We start from the raw sequence: 17,180 nt of genomic DNA on the forward strand, positions 1-17,180 counted from the left end.
ATCAAAGCAGTAGTTTAAAAGTTTGGGGACTAATGTAAAATAAGGCAAATATGTAAAAAATGTTCCACCTATGTAGAAGTGATTAAATTATGTTACTAAATTATGGACTGTGAAAAGTGAAGATATAGGTCATACTTTAAGCTACTCTAAATTGGTTTTTCTTCAGTGTATCTATGCTTGTTAGCATTTCCGAATTATCTGTCTTACTGAACTTGCCCATTATGGAGGAAGACATTATATAATCTACTACCATAAGAGCAGTTCTTATGGATGATAAAATAAATTTCTTGTGTGGGAGGTTGGCCATTCTATCTCCACATACATTTGAAGCCTATGGTGATGTACAGTCAGATATGTAATAAATTTCAGTATTAAATGTATTAAATTATAACATTTCACTGCAGGTGAAGTGTGATCAGTACTGGCCAAGCAGAGGCACAGAAACCTACGGACTAATCCAAGTGACGCTTTTAGACACTGTTGAATTGGCAACATACTGTGTTCGTACATTTGCACTTCACAAGGTATATATACTTATATATACTTACTATATACTTTTAAATTGAAAGTCTGGCAATTTTTTCCCTCACCTCTCATTCCTTCCTTCCCTTCTATCACCGGCCTCCCTCCTGCCACCTTGTCCTTCTTCTTCCTTTTGCTTCCTGCCTGTGTGCCTTTTCCCCTTACTTCCTTATTCCCTTTCTCCCCTTCCCCTCCTTTCTAGCCTTCCCCTTGTTTCCTTCTAACAGCACTGAATATTGAGACTTCTAGAGAGTACATGTTCCTGATAACATGAAGTTTTGTAAGTTAATGCAGAGCTCTCACCATGAAAAATCTGAATACTAAGTCTGTGGCACTTGTGGTGCACAAGTATACAGTACACTTAAAGATCTTACCTTGTTTGAATCTGTAATTTGGATTTTCCTCCATAGCCAGAGTTCTTTTTCTTGCTGGTCCCAAATATTTAAACAATTTTCACTGGTATATATGCTTCTGCAGTTGTTTCACTGAAAAGTGCTGATACCATCTCAAGTAGCAGTTTGTCATAAAACTTTTAAATTTCATAGAATGGCTCAAGTGAGAAAAGGGAAGTGAGGCAATTCCAGTTCACTGCCTGGCCTGACCATGGTGTCCCAGAACACCCAACACCTTTCTTAGCTTTCCTGCGACGAGTCAAGACTTGTAACCCACCTGATGCCGGACCTATGGTTGTGCATTGCAGGTAAGCCCAGAAGTTTCTTCAAAGCATGGTATGTCAAGGTCATTGCTTTCTGTTTTATTGCAGATGAAAGTATGATTTTCTTTCAAATAGACTTCTAAGTCTGTCAAAGAAAAAGGTGGCTGCATTGCAAATCAAGAACTTGAGTATGGTACTGCCAACTTAGGTAGGCTAGAATTGTTTTTTTTTGGTCTAGGCACAATCAATTTAATTTCAGTACATCAAAAGATCTCCAGGGAGAATATCTGCAGGGAGAACACAAATGTATCTGTGGCATTCAGAATGTGACATGAAAAAGGAAGAGGATGGTATTGGTTTAAGAGCCAATACCAATTGGTTTATTGAAAAAAGTGTGTTCTAAGCAATGAAAGTTTTTTAAAGTATTACATACTTATATTGTGTGAGAAAGTAGTAAACATGAGAATTAAGATAGATAAATGCAGGTAAGACCTGAATCTGTATTCAAGGTTGAATCTTCAGTTTAGTACTTTGAGGAGCTGAAAATGCAAAGCATGTACCCGGGGAACAGGCAACAGGCTGGACCCAGTTCCAGGGAAATCAGTGCTCCATGTTTTTTTGCAAAGTAGCAAACCACTTCAGGCATTATAAGGTATGAATTAATAAAACTGGAAGAAAAAAAGTCAGCTGCTTTTTGTGTGTTAGGACTGAGGAAAATGAAGAGGAAGAGATACGGCTTCTTTGGAATTTGCTGAACAGATCTTTGAGAAAGCCTTAAAATCATGTTGATAAGGACATTATCAGAACATATGTACCAATTCTGATAGAAATAAACTCCAAGATGGGTTCCCTCATTCCAGGGCAATATTTTCATATGTTGTATAGCTTGCTGAGTAGCCCTTTTCAAAGCAAGTTTCTAAATCGCTGTTTCTTGTGAAGTTCATTTTGGAATACTTTGAATTAGTAAGGCTGAGAGCTATTACAAATGGATCTCTGAAGTTACAAATACTTAGCATATTTGAAAACCAGTCTTGCTTTTTTTTTTTTATCCAAAACCTGAGGAACAGTAATTACAGCATACCACCATGTCTAGTTCTGACTTCTTAACATATTGACAGCCCAGACTTGGAATCTGATAATTTAAATACTTTTAAATTCATTGAAAGAGTCTCCTGTAAACAAGATGGAAAAATAAATTCAACAGGAAAACAAAATAAGCAGAACTTAAATGCTGAAAGGCACAGACTGTTTACAAAATACTGGAACACAGATATTAAATGTTTATTGAAACACCAGGATTAAAAATGTGGAATAATTATAAATAACAACACAAATGTATTCATAAAGTTTGCTGAGTGTTTCTTGAATGGAGACACATCTTTTTGTACTTGCATTTACAGGGACTTAAAACATTTTGATTATTGTCTAGGATTTTAGATTTCCTCAGATACAACTTCATTAGCTTGATCCATATATATAGCGTACCTCCAAAGTTGCTCAACAGTGAAGATGCTATACTCTACATCAAAACCAAAATTAATAGAAGAAATTAATCTTCCCACTCTGGAAAATCTCTTAAGTTAATAGCCTAAATTACCACAATGCAAAAATAGGCAAATTAAATCAGTTTTTATGGCTAGTGATTGGAAAAGGTGAAATCAAATGCGTTGCTTGTTATCACTCAGTGGTACTGATGAAGTACAAGGCAATTATTTTGTCTTTGTCATAAGTTTTGCATGCAGATTTCATTTAAAGTGGTGGTCAAGTTATGTAGTATGATTTCATGCCCGATGGACTTTTTTTATCCTAGATTCGTATTAATGTATTTATCAATAATTTGTCTGCAATAAGCATAATCTCCTATACATCAGCTTTTTGCCTTATGTATAGTTACTTGAGACATTAAGATTTCAGTCACTTCATACAACCTAACCTCTAAAAAACAGACTTTCACATATCCTATTATTTTAGTAAGGATTTTAAATTTGACTCCTAACAATTTGTCTATGAGGAGAATTAATGTAACCAGGGTTCTGAAAAATTTTAAAATGTATGTCTCTGTAATTAAAACAGGCTGGACATTTAGCATCAAGTATTCTGGATAGTCCAAAGTTCATTAATGTGCTAATTAACTCCTCAATGTAATGTGTTGACTATCCAACTGATAGACTAACAAGAAGTTACTAAAGTGTTTCTCACAACAGTAATGTTAATGTGAGTGTCATCTTTCAGGCATACTGTAGCAACATTATATTCAGAAATTTGTATTTAAATTCAACATGATTTTCTTGGGGCTGTCTTGTGCAGGGACAGGAGTCAGACTTCAGTAATCCTTGTGGGTCCCTTCCAACTCAGGTTATTCTGTGATTCTGTGGTTATTAAATTGGTTTAAAAAATCAAAAGAGGAACTACTATAGAGCATCACCACAGTATTTTTAGGCTAAAGGATATGTCTTTCATACAGCAATATGAAAATTCTTCCCATTTGGTTTGAAATTGAAGTACTGGACATGCATAAACATCTCATTTCAAGCTGATAAAAAAAAAGAATTTAAAACAGTTAAGTACAAACTCTGCACATTACCTGGTTTTTAGTTAGAATCTGCTTTCCAATTTTTCCTTCTCTTCTCTGTTGCTCACTTCATAAGGTTCTCCATTCCAATCTTTCCTTTGCCTATTATAAGTCATTTAACACTTTTATCAATTTTTTTCTCTCCACGTCTGGACTGATCCTTATTCTGTGGACCCCGCTAAGTATATTCTAGTTGTGTCCTTCAATTCCATTGTTTTTTCAAACTTATTTTATCATTGCTATCACATTGCTGAACCATTTAATGAAATATGTTCCTACCTTTCTTCATATTTTCTCTGAAGTAAGATTGTAAGTCTAATGGTAATTGCCATTCTAATTATTGCCAATCATCTCCTTTTACTGCCCTCTACTAGTTGCTGTTTTTCACTGAGATATTTTTCTGTTCTTGACAATCTTCTTGGTTTTGTTTCTTTCCTGGCCTCTAGTCTGCCTCTGCATCCTTTTTAATATTCCTCTTGTCCTTGTTCTGTATCTTGTCTGTCATTGTCTCCCATTTTATGTTCAGGACTACCTAAATCCCTTTTCATTAAATTCCCCCTTTTCATCATCCTGATTTAAAAAGTACTTAAGACTTCTAACTAGAGCCTAACAATATAATAGAGAACCATATCTTATATCCTTTGCCTATGGTAGACAGTCTTTTGAACAATATCTCATTGAAGGAGTAATCTGAGTTTAGTTTCTAGAAGGAACACGGGATTTATAGTGGCAATTTTAAGCCATCTGAGACATCATTAATACCTTCTTTTATATTTCTTCTGGTACATACCAAACTATCAGAGCTCAAGAAATTCTAATAATCACATTACAGAAGTATAAACAGAATGGGAGTTGCCTTTCAAAATGTGTTTGATGAAAAGAAAGAGTAGGCTTGAAGAATCTGTGGAAGCCTTTTTGTGCAAACTTTTAAACCATAGAAACTGAAAAACAAAGCTACCAACAGTACAGAGAGAATTTATTTCTCACCCTGTGTGGGTGAGGAACACAAGAATACAAGGAACACCTGTCTGTGTTTTGCTCCATATAGAGTAACCCCTTATTTATTCTGTATTTATAGGTATATATTGCAAGTGAAAGGTTTAGCCCAAGCTTTTCCTTACTGAGTTTCTACCTATCTGCCTTTATAATGACCAGCAATTGTCTTTCAGTCCATGTCATGTTAAGGGATTGAATGTTTTTTCTAGTTTGCTCAATGGTTTTGGGGTACAGCTAAATGTCCAATAGAGAATCAAGGTAGATGGAGACCCAGTTCACTAGTGACCCCAGAAAAGTTTGTATCAAAGCCTCATTTGTTGGTAAGCTATTTTAATATCCTGTTCCTAGGAAATGTTTTTTGAATGTGTGAAGAATTTATTTAATAATTACAATGTGCTTAATGGGAAGAAGTCTGAGCTGAAAACACCTGACTACTGAAGAACCCACCCTGCAGATACTTGAATACCCCCTGTTCAAATAAGAGGGACCAAAAAAAGAAAACATAGTTCTCTCTAGTGAAATTAACTGAGAATGTACATACTACCATTCTACATTACTAAACTGGATGATTTCTGATGAATGTATGTCAAAGATATGCAAATGGAAATCTTTTTTAATAATATTTGTGTGATAATAGCAAAGAAATACAGAATTACATTATTAGAATTTCCAAAACACTGGTAATTATTTATTACTAATGTATATGCAACAGGCATCTTTGCTTATCATTTAGACACCTACTTTTGATAACAGTTTGATTGCCTGTACAGTATTGAATTTGAATCTAATATAGAAGTCAAAAACATGTTGAGAATTTCATAAGGACATTCTACCAGTCAAAGCTCTTACTTGTTGCTGTGGTTTAACCTCAGCCGGCAGCCAAGCCCCAGACAACTGCTTACTAATTCCCGTACCAGTGGGATTGGGAAGAGAATCAGCACAGTAAAAGCTGGAAAACTCACAGGTTGAGATAAAAGCAGTTTAGTAGGGAAAGCAAAAGCTGCACACACAAGCAAAACAAAACAAGGAATTCAGTCATTTATTCAGTGCTTCCCATGAGCGGGCAAGTGTTCAGCCATCTCCAGGAGAGCAGGGACACATCACACATAATGATGTCTTAGGAAGACAAATGCCATCACTCCAAAAGTCTCCCCTTTCCTTCCTCTTCCCCCCTCTTTTTATGTTAAGCATGATGCCATATGGTCTGGAATATCCCTTTTGGTCAGTTTGAGTCACCTGTGTCTCCTCTCAACCTTCCATGCACCCCTAACTTCCTTGAGGTGCACCACACACTGAAACTGAGGAAAGAAGTCTGTGAAGAAAATAAGTTCTACCCCAGCCAAAACCAGCACACCAGTGCAGAAAAGTTGGAAGGACTTTTAGTGGAAAAGGTAGCTAAAATATATTCACAGGTACGTTAATTTTAAGGGGAAAAAAATAGATCATTGCTGAAAGAATTACGAAGCACCAAGGGAAACATCAAGGCTTAATCTAAATGCAGATTTTTTAATTTAAGTAATCTGATATTTTGTAAGGACTATGTCCATGAACGGTGTAGTTATCGTAACATAAATGCATAATTCCACTGTACTTTTTTCCCAAGAGAAAATATACAGTTTTCTGTCTCTATCTACCAGGGAAGATAGTTCAGTAGAGACTTGGTCACGGTTGGGGTAAATGTTCTGTGTTTCTTATTCTCAGTGTGAGATTTGAAGAGAAAAGCAGATAAATTAAAGTTGAATGCAAAAAAAAAATTATCCACAAATGAAATTTAGCAGTCCCATCCTATTTGCAGGTACTTTACACAAGTAAAACACTTTACACAAGTGTTCAAATCTTGGTTGCCTTATTTAGAGTGACTTGTCTGAAAATTTTTCTGTAGTGGTTGAAATAGTTGATACACATAGATTTTTTTTTTTTTTTAATTTACAGTTATATTTTAGGATTACCCTTTCAGTCCCCTTCCACAGAAGTTAAATAATGCCACAATCCCACTTGTCTTTCTGCATGACTTGCCTTAATTTGCAGAGCTGATCAAGAAAAAATTGTTTCTTTAATGAAAAAAATGCAGGCTTAAATCCTAGGGATTCTGCATTGGTGAGAAACTAACATGTGGTCTAATGATAGTAGGGAAAACACACATTTTTGTTTGAAGTTGGATTAGTCCAGGCAAACAGGTGCTAATCAGATCACAATAAACTGTACTGGAGGGTGTTTGGGATTTTATGCCACTATGTTTTCAAAACATCACAGAAACTGTAGTAGTTGATTCAGTAACACTACCTAAAAGCTTAACATGTTAGTGCAATCCCATATTTTTGAGTCTTTCTTTTAATACCAGCACCAAGGGGCACATCTCTAAGACCCTTTTTCAAGCTTTGGCAGGTACTGTTAATGCTGCTATTGCTAACAGAAAAACTTGGATATTTGGAGGAATGTGACTATTTGAAGTAAATCTGTGTCTGACTACACTAACATAACCAGTTAGCAGAGTGAAAAACAAGATAATTTTCAAAACATAACAAAACACCATATGATATTCTATTTCCTAAAGTAGAATTCTTGTTCAGTGTTTGTGAATAAAATATAGAATGTTTAAGAAAAAAAATATACTTATCAAAGGCAATGATTTTCCAGTGGATTGTTTTACTTCACTTCTGTATAGTTTGAAATGTTTCTTTTGCCATAGGCCTTACAAGTGCTCATTTTTTAATCCTTGCAGTGAGTAGGTTGCAGATGACTGCCTATCCTTTTTCACGGTGAGGAAAAAATACCTCCCCAGTACCTATTCAGAAACAACACAAGTAAGATTGAAAAATACTAGAATCTTCCTCATCTCTTCCCTTTCCCTCTCCTGAGAACAATCCAGGACCCTTCCTAACTTCCTTGAACAGATGAAAGCTCTAGAGAGAAAAAGGTAGTGAAAGCATTTTAATATGACAAATATTTTAATATCATAAATATTCTAAATTTTCTCTGCTTTACCCACATGTCTGTGTCCAGAAGTTATTCAGTTCCTACTGTGTATTAAACTGTGCTGGGTATCATCCCTGTATAAAAACACTGCGACGGTTTACTCTTCAGCTGTTAGCTGTGGATCACTGTACATCTCATAAATACTGTTTTTTCCCATATTCATTGTTCACTAATAGAAAATAGAGAGGGATAAGATTGTTATAAGAATCTCATGTTGAGCAGATCTCTAGTTGGTGATCCTGCTTAGGATAATTAGTTCCTCTTAATAGAAAAATATAGGAGTGAGTTAATGTCCATGTTTTTCCTTATATTTCATCTGTCTCAGCATGATAGTCTCAGCAACTCAGACCATGCAATCAGAGAAACTGACTGGCAGTAGTTTAATTTCTACACATACCTTTATTCTTAGAAGTTATTTCATTTCAACATATAGAGGATGAGGCTTGCAGTGTTTATGCCTTGATCTCTGTTTATGTAAGTGGAACTGGATTCACTTGATTTAGAAAATTTTGGATGGTTTCTTTGTCTTTGATCAATTGTTGGAATTGCAGAATCTACTGGAAAAAGAGAAGGAGTCTAGAAAAAAAAGTTGATAAAGGCTAAATGAAAGAAATTGGTATAGCAAGACACTCCTTGGTAATTTTGTAATTAATAGTATCACACACATGGACAGGACATATCACAAGTAGAGGGGAGTTTGGATTTGCCTTCATATTTTCACCATAAAAACTTTCAAGGTCATGAAAATGCAGATTACAGAAACCTTACCGTTGAAGTCCCTGGATATTTTATGCTGAATATGCAAGAGCTCTTATGTAATTACAGGGATATGTTCATACAAGTATACAGACAAGAGGTAGTGTCTACATCTGTATGCTGATAGAGAGAGTGACTGATGGGTAGAGCTGGATTTTCTTTTCTCAGTTTCAAATTTGAGTGTCACTAGTTAGAATCATCTTGATAGCAAATATACCATTCCCTGACTCATTCTTTAACTTAACAGTGTTCTTATTAGCTTAGGTATCTATTTTTCCCCCTAAATTTAGGTAGTCACCTACTTATGAAAACCTGGGAGTATGAACTAAGAATAAGCATAAGAACTAGCATACCATAGTTAATGTGATGGTGTGGAAGGTCCTATAAAATTGGCCTTGATAGATTTTTTTCTTAGAGTAGGAAGATACTATGCTGTATTATCTGTAAATCTCCCATGAGGTGTCAAACACAAGCAAACTAATGCTGATCTACTTTCAAGTTGTGTCTTCATTAGAAACCAGTTCTTCACAGGAAACGAGCCCTTTCTAAAATCTGAACTGTAGTTGCTGTCTGTATAGTATATGCTTCCATTGTTTATAAGCATTAAAACTCAGAAATTATCACTGAAAACATTATTAAAATTCAAAAACTTATAAATAACAAGTAATAGGAATATTTTGTTATGCAGGTTCAAATAATATACAACACCTACTTTTGGTCTCTTTGATTAAATCTGTCATTTGTGTATAAAGCCATATTTGGTTGGTACTTAGCCTGTGGTTCAGGGGATTATACTCCCCACTGGTGTGACTCAGGGCTGGATTATCTTTTGAAATCCTAAAAAGCTGCTGTGACTGCATAGGGCAAGATTTGTTTCTGGTAGCAGTCAGAAATCTGTAAAGGAACATAGGGAATGCTGCTACTAGATAGAGTCAGTGTTCTGTCTGGGCCACTGCCCTGTCTCTGACAATGGCAAATGTCAGAAATTTCAGGGGGAAGTACAAAACTCCAATGTCAACAACATTTCAGAAAAGTTTCCTCTCCAGCAGCAAGCAGTTAGTGACTAATTTAGCCTTGCTTCATGAGGATTTCAGTTGTTTTCCTCTTTATTCCTCTAGCTACCTAGAGAAACTCCTGTGTACATTTTTGCTTCTATTCATGATTGTATACACATTTCAAAGAACAAAACCAGGCAGTATTAACTATCTGGTTCCTTTTAAAGTAGTTTCACTCATATACATTAGAAGATATTTATTTACTTTTAATTTGAATGTGTCTCTCCATCTCACTAAATGTCTTTGGATAAAAGGATGAAAAAATGTTTTATTTAATGTGGTTTCATATTTTACATGTCTACAACTTTTTCTTGAGTTCATCCATCCATCTAACCTATTCCAGTATTTCTTATATGGAGGGAGGTGGAAGGGAGTTCTCACATCCTTGACATTTTTCCTGGCTGTCTCCATTCCCTCCTTTTGTGACATACTCTTTTTTGGTAGCCTGAGTAAAAGTAACTATTCTCTGGGGATTTTTTTTTTCTTTTTTCTTTTTTTTTTTAATAAGAGGTAAGGCAGTAAAAATAGTTCCATGATTATGCCACATTTTCTTCTAAGTTTCCCAGTGGACATACTGAGGCCTGACTTCGATTTGGCCAAGAAATGGTTTCAATTGAGCAGTTCTGCTGAAGACTGATGACTTTTTGCTGGGCGAAATAACCTACCCCTCATTAAAATGTAATAATTGTCTGTAATATTTTTTTAACAAATGCAATGCCTTTTCCATGTGTTATCTCAAATTACAAATATGTTGGTGCTGATAATTATTTCCATATATATTATCATGTCCTACAAGGCCTGTAATTTCCTTTGACCTAAGCTGTAGTTTGATACATTATTTGATCAGCACTCTAAGTGAGTCATTTTATCCATATGTATTTAGTTAATTGGTTATTTTTCTCCCCACCCATGTTTATATATAATATACTCTACAAAGGAAAAGGAAATCTGACTGCTTGCAGCTGAGTCTAGTAAAAGAGCAATTAGGTTCTATCAGAGCCAGCAGCTGTCTGTAATGAATTCTGAATTAAAATTATGAGTGAAGAAAATAATCCAGCCATCTGCAGGAAATGTGAAAATATTTTTATAACCCAATAGCTGAATTCTGGAAAGGGGTATCTCTGAGATTTCCCAGCTGTACCTACATTAAATTCCAGAATATCCATAGACACAGAGTATGCTGGAACACATTGCATCAACTTGGCTACCCAATGTGTTTGGCTAACTTTGAACAGGCTGTATTTTTATCTAAAGTAATCAGCATGAAAGTCTCTTTAAATCCTCTCCCCCATCTCTAGAAGTAAAATGCAGCTTTAAAAATAGTCCTGTTATCTTTTCATGGAGGCTTTCCAATCAGTATTCTGCCCTGAATATTAATCTTTCTTCATTTTTTTTACTTTTCGACTTAATTCAGGGTCTCATCACTTATTGTCAGATTTTGTCAGTGACTGCTGTTCCAAGTAAATTCTGCATTATGATGTCTATTTTTTTGTCACCTGAATTTTAAGAAAGTCATAATACTATCCAAGCTTGTTTTACAGCTACCTTGAAACTCCTATGCTAAATACTACGTAAAAAACTTCCATGATTTCCATTATAACTTGCCCACAGTTTTTGCACATAAGTTCAAAATCCTGAAAAAAAAAGGAAGAGATTAGTGTCTAACCTCTAAACAGCATGTTGCGATTAAGAAATGTGAAATGCTTAGTGGTATTAACCTTTCACAACCTGATTTTCTGCGTTACAGAGAATTCATGTCGGTATAAAGATTTCAGAGGTTAAGAAATATTCTAATTAGTACCAGTAACCAAGCTCTTCAGTGGTCAGTGTAATATTGTCAGATATTACAAAGGGTATTTATTTTTTTCACTGCTTGATATAAAAACACCAGGACTAGACTTAATATGAGCTCATCAGAGAAGCTTCAGGGTTTTTTTAACTCTGTTTTATACTGTGTAGCATCACACTGCTTTAATACTGCATTGCAACCGATTCATTTTAAACCAAATCTAGAGGTGGCAACATCAAGTTTGTCTCATCCTCTGAATGTATCCTCTAGGTATATCAGTTTTTGATTGAAAAAAGAAGAGATGTTCTGAGATGGAGATCTAGAACAATAGGTCTACTACTAAAGTCATATCAGCTTCAAGGTTCAGGACTAAATTACTGGTTATTTCCAAGTTTTCAGAGCAGGGGAAGGGGGAGCAGTGGAATGAGAAAAAAATAAAAAAAAAGATTTATACACAGATTTGTTTAGGGCTTTGAACTGCATTTGGTACTGCAAAAACAACAACAACAACAACAAGAAGCCAGTGTGGACAAAACAGTCCTGGTGATAATGTCTTCCTTTTACTTTGTGCTTACCAGATGAAGTCCTATGTCTGGATGACAACCTCAGACTTCATCACTGTTCCATCAGTCTAAACCCAACGAGAAAAAAACCTGAGGGCAGCTGCTATTAAGAAAAGAAGCAGTTATTGGCCACAATAGGAATACAGACATCTAGAGTGAGGGAGGGGTCCAGAGGACTCTAAAACTTGGAATCATTTTAGTGGCTGGCAAGTACATTCGAGGTATTCCAGTTATCCAGATAGCATCAATTGACTTTCTGTTACTCGCATGGATAGCCTAATAGCTCTCCTCCACGAAAATGTAATCAAAGCACAGAAAGAAATATTCAAAAGTATGAAGCTACTTCTCAAAACATTCCACCCTGAGAATGAAAAGCAGGTTAACTGCAAAGAAAGGAACAAATAATTGTTAGCAGCAAGCAGCATAATTTCTGTCCATTGGTTTCTCTGCTGTGCTGTAAACTTCACTTTTATTTATTAACTATAAGATCACAGTGTACTTCCTCTGCTAAATTACCCAGCAATAGCATTTTTTATATTTACTACAACTATTCAGACATAGATTTATCTTTAATTGAAGGTAACAAGTCACAGTAAGATGTGTTTTTAAAATTAACCTTAAAATACTTTCTTCTTCTAAACTCTATTTCAGTCAATTTTAGATCATTCTTTCTTTAGAGGGATGCATAATGTCAAGAAGGCAGTACAGTACAAAAAAATGTAAAGTATACACTGAAACTCAACAATTTTCAAAGAGAAGATTTTTTTAGGATAGTTACTCTTTGATGATAAATACAGAAATCAGTACATTCATATATAAGATTGTATTTAGAGAAGCAGGAAGATAAGGAGAATATATGAGAACTGAATTAATTTTGAAATAAAAAATCACACTAAACCCTTGTACACAGATAAAAAAGTACAGAGGAATAAAGTTGATTTTAATGTCTTTTTCTTTATATGTCTGAGTAATTGAAGAAATCAGATAACATAGTGATTAAGCAAGGTGTATATGTAAAAATCCTCTATGAAAAGCAGCATTATGGCATGTATTGTTATATAGAATCAACAATCAATTCTGGAGGAAAACCATAATGAGAAAAATAAGTGGTATGAAATAAGGTCAATGAACTTTTCAGGTATGTACAATTTCTGGTGTTCCGTCTCATAAGCAGAACAATAAGAGATTTTTTTTTCATCAGCAGTTCATTATTTCAGGGAAGAAGCAGGTAGAACAGTTATCATAACATGTCCCTTCCAAGAGAGGAAAAGCAAGTATCACAAATAATGGTGTGCCATATCAATGGTATAGTTACTAAAGGTGTGAAGTACCTGGAGGCTGAAGTGTTCATTCAAAAGAGTTCTAAGATGATCTGCTTTATAGCTGGGAAATGGAATGCTTATGCCTTTTATAACTATGTAGGATCACAACACCAAACTTAGACAGTGCATTTCAGTTTCTCTCCCAGGACATGTCTAGAATGTTATTTTTCAGAGTACCTATCCAAACTCCAGCAAAATCTAATAAAAGGATTTCTGTAGGGGAAGTTGTATCTGTAACATGTTGGTTAATAACCCTTAATTGAGCCTTTCCTCTCTGAATTTCTTTTGTCATACATGATATTCTGTTACAATGTGTTTCAAAATTTAATTATGTACTACTTTAAAAATTACTTCCTGTTTGTTTGAAAGTCTCATAATTTCATTTCATGATCCTAATTTCTTTGGCAAGTAAAGAACAAATAATTTTTATTTCATCTTCTCTATGTAACATTAATTTATGACTGGTGAGAGGATTTGAAGTGCTCTAATGGAATGTCATTTTTAGAAGGGTCTCTTAATTTTTTTGTTTAGTTGAACATTATTAATCCTATATTTTTAGCCTGCATGGAAAAATTAATCTTTTAAAATTATTTTAGTAAATAATATTTCCTGTACATGGGATTTGTTAGAGAAATTTTTAGTTTTGATTCTCTGTGTTTTAATATTTGAGAGTTTGTTTGTGTTCAAGTTACAATCTCATAGGACAGCTTCATAAGCTGTATAAACCTTGATCTCTCCAGAGCGGTACTTGGGATTAGATGAAGAACAAATTTACTTCCTGAACATTATTATACTTTTGCAGGTGCATATTACAAAAAAAAAAAAAAAATGTGGACTTAAATCTAGGGCAGTTATATTTGAAGAATTTATGGTAATCTTATTAAAACTCCATAAAGGAGGAAAAATATAAGGCTGGCCTTTGGGTTGTGACTATGCCATGCTTTTGTCTACTACCTATGAAAACTAGGGAGACTTCTAGACTGAACTTTATCTGCTTAGAGTGAAATATTTTCCTGTTTTCCAATTTTTTTTTATTCCGTGTTCTTTTCCAGACGTTATATGTGACTTCAGTGATAAGTCTGGTTGCCTCCTTGCATAGCCTAGGGATGAAGAAAAGTCAGTCAGTGAAGTCCTTGGTAAAGCACTGCATCTAAGTGCTGAACACCATTCTTGTTGTCCGGTGTTCAACCATAACCATAGTGAGAAGGAAAGAAAGTCACTGTAAACTTGCAGATAAATTCTCAAAGGTCTCTTATAAGCTGCTATATAATTTTTGAAGCAATCCAATATCTTTTCTAAAATGAAATTTCAATTTACATCTTTGCACAAGGTCTTTATGTTATTTTAATCCGATGTTTCTTTTCAAAAGGATGTTAAAAGGATGGGTTTTTTTCCTGCTTCCTGGCCAGGGGGCTGATTTTCTGCTCTGTCCTAATTTGCTAACCACAAAATGAGAAAATAATCTAAATATTGCTTTTGTCAGAACTACCACAGAATTTATGTGGGATTGGAATCTAATCAATTATTAGAAGTTCCTCAATAAAATCCAGATCTTTTTATATATTTCCCGTATCACAAGCAATTTTATGTACTTTCAGTTTATAAATGCAAGCTTCATTCAATCTGAAACAGTAATATTCAATAAAATTTTCCCCTGATATGAGTCAAAGATGTCCTACATGATTTTTGGTCCATATTTTACTGTCTTTGCTTCCAATTAAATGATCTGTGAATACTGGTAATTACACTGCCTTCCTTTGCCAAATCACTGAAGTATCAGTAAAGGGTCATCATTTAAACAGCTACAAATTAATCACAAAAGCCAACCTTTAACACATCCATACAGTGATTTGAATTCAGAATGTCCCCCTTATGCCTCTTCATTTTCCTTTTTTGAATTGTAGCTATTCTAGCTGTATTGCATCACAGGACATTAAGCATGTTTCAGCTCATGGGACTGAGTCAGTCATGATTTTAGAAACTGAAAAAAATGTTATAATACTGTAAATGACAGTATTTGAAGCAGTAACAGTTTCCTAATAGGCATGTCTATTTAATAGATATCTAGGTTTTCAGATTGAAAATGTAATAGTTCTTTCACTAACTGAATGAAAATTCTAAGTTTGACAGCAACACCAGAAGATGCAAACCAAAATGGCAAGAAAGTCAATAACAAAAGTAGAAATGATTTGTGAAATTATTCTTATTAGTTGAATTATTATGGCTAGCAGATGAAAGACGGGGATTTTTTTTTATTTCAGTGGCTTATTAGTGAGGATTCAAACTGTATGGCTTCCGATATTAAGAAGGATGTGTAGTAGTAGAAGAGAAGGAGAAATAGGATAAAAAATTAGGATAGGATAGTTTCTTTATATAATAAGTTATTGTCATTTGGAGTTGGAAGGTATTGGGGGCAGGAAGGGCACATTTCAAAGAAGAGTTAAGCTAAAATCTTCATATCACTGGTTCCATTTTAATGTGGAAAGTCAAAAGAGTAGTTTGGTAAACACACAGCTCATTTATTACTAGAACTAGAATGTACTGAACACCTTAAAAGAGTAAAATATCCCACTGGATAAAATGGTCCAGAGAGATTTGTATCAGGAGCCCAAATGCCTACATAAATGTAGTGTATCAGCCCCTTCATCCTTACCGTGAAATGAGTGCATAATAATGTGTTTAGATCTGCTTTCATAATCTTCACAACTTCTGTATAATCCTGTAGACTAGCAAATATCTTCTGTGCTAGAGTATGCTAATAGCTATTACTCTTTGAGTTTACTCATGGAAAAAATAAATATATAAGTCATAATAAAAGACATAAAAAGAACTGAAAATTTCTCATTCCAGCTGAAGGTGCAAGCCTTTAACTGGCTCGGGATTTTCCAGTTGTGGTCTGTGGGTACCGGTGACCTTTTAGATACTCAATCTGAAAAATGGCATATCCAGTTATAAACATGGTGTTGGGACAGCAATTTAATACATTATAGGAAAAAGAACCATATTCTAGAAAATCTGCACTGCCAAACTTTCATATTTCTCACTTGGCCCACTCATACTAAACTGATGAAAACTGAATGTGAAGTGTAATTATTGAAGGAATGGTTTAAAATATGATATAATCCAATCTGACATACAAATGGGTGCTACTTCTTTTGATTTCCAGTACAAGAACAAAAAAAAACCCAAAGAAAATCACAATAGTGAGACAGCTTTTTGAGGTTTTCTCCATGATTTTTAGCAATATTAGTGTCAACAGGTTTTCCTGAAATGCAATGCTTTTATTATACATGGTAAATGAACTATTGTTTAGTTAGGATAACCCTCATTTTGTTTCTTTTTATTTTTCCTTCTCTACAATTCCCACTGATGAATATTAGTGATAGGTAATTTTTCTTTAACTCAGAATATGGGTTAATTCTTGTCAGAGTGGCATCTAAGAAAGTTGAGATTGATGCATTTGGTCTATTGGCAGAAGTCCTCAGCTGTTTGGAGGGGATCTGCTGCTTGGAGGAGTAATCCATGGCAAGAACACGTCATTAACAATATTTAAATCTGCTGTCTTAAAAAGAAATCTTGGTTTATGTTAATAAAAGAGCTTTCTGTTCTGTACTTCCTTCTGATTTGGTTATAAGGAAATTCAGTTTGCTGGTAATTGGCATAATTCTTAAGAAATAAGAAAGAGGAAATAAATGCAAGAAATAAATGTTTGACCTTGCCTATTGATTTCAGGATGGAGTTAAGATATTTAATATCCCTGGAAAATATAGAAGCTGTGAGAAATTTTGGCTTTTATATAGTTGTCCTCTAGAAGCTCTGTTATAATTATTTTTGTTTCTTTCTATTTATACTCAAAAGATTGCAGTTCACAGGGTTCTTAAATATTCTTAATTTAGCTAATCTCAGTGTCTTGAGGGTTTTTAAACTGTTGCTTAATATACTATGTATTTCATTTTCAGTCACTAACTGAAAAA

General features: G+C 34.5%; 1 protein-coding gene across 1 annotated transcript in view; it reads left to right on the forward strand.

Moving 5' to 3' along the window:
• The window catches only part of PTPRD (protein tyrosine phosphatase receptor type D), a 975,596-nt gene that overhangs the window by 935,447 nt on the left and 22,969 nt on the right, over positions 1–17,180 (forward strand). The window contains exons 37-38 of the mRNA XM_053932226.1: positions 405–524; positions 1,068–1,222. Of these exons, the coding sequence (XP_053788201.1) occupies positions 405–524; positions 1,068–1,222 (275 nt within the window). The remainder of the gene's footprint in view (positions 1–404; positions 525–1,067; positions 1,223–17,180) is intronic.

This window comes from Vidua chalybeata, chromosome Z (genome assembly GCF_026979565.1).
Source record: "Vidua chalybeata isolate OUT-0048 chromosome Z, bVidCha1 merged haplotype, whole genome shotgun sequence".
NCBI lineage: Eukaryota > Metazoa > Chordata > Aves > Passeriformes > Viduidae > Vidua > Vidua chalybeata.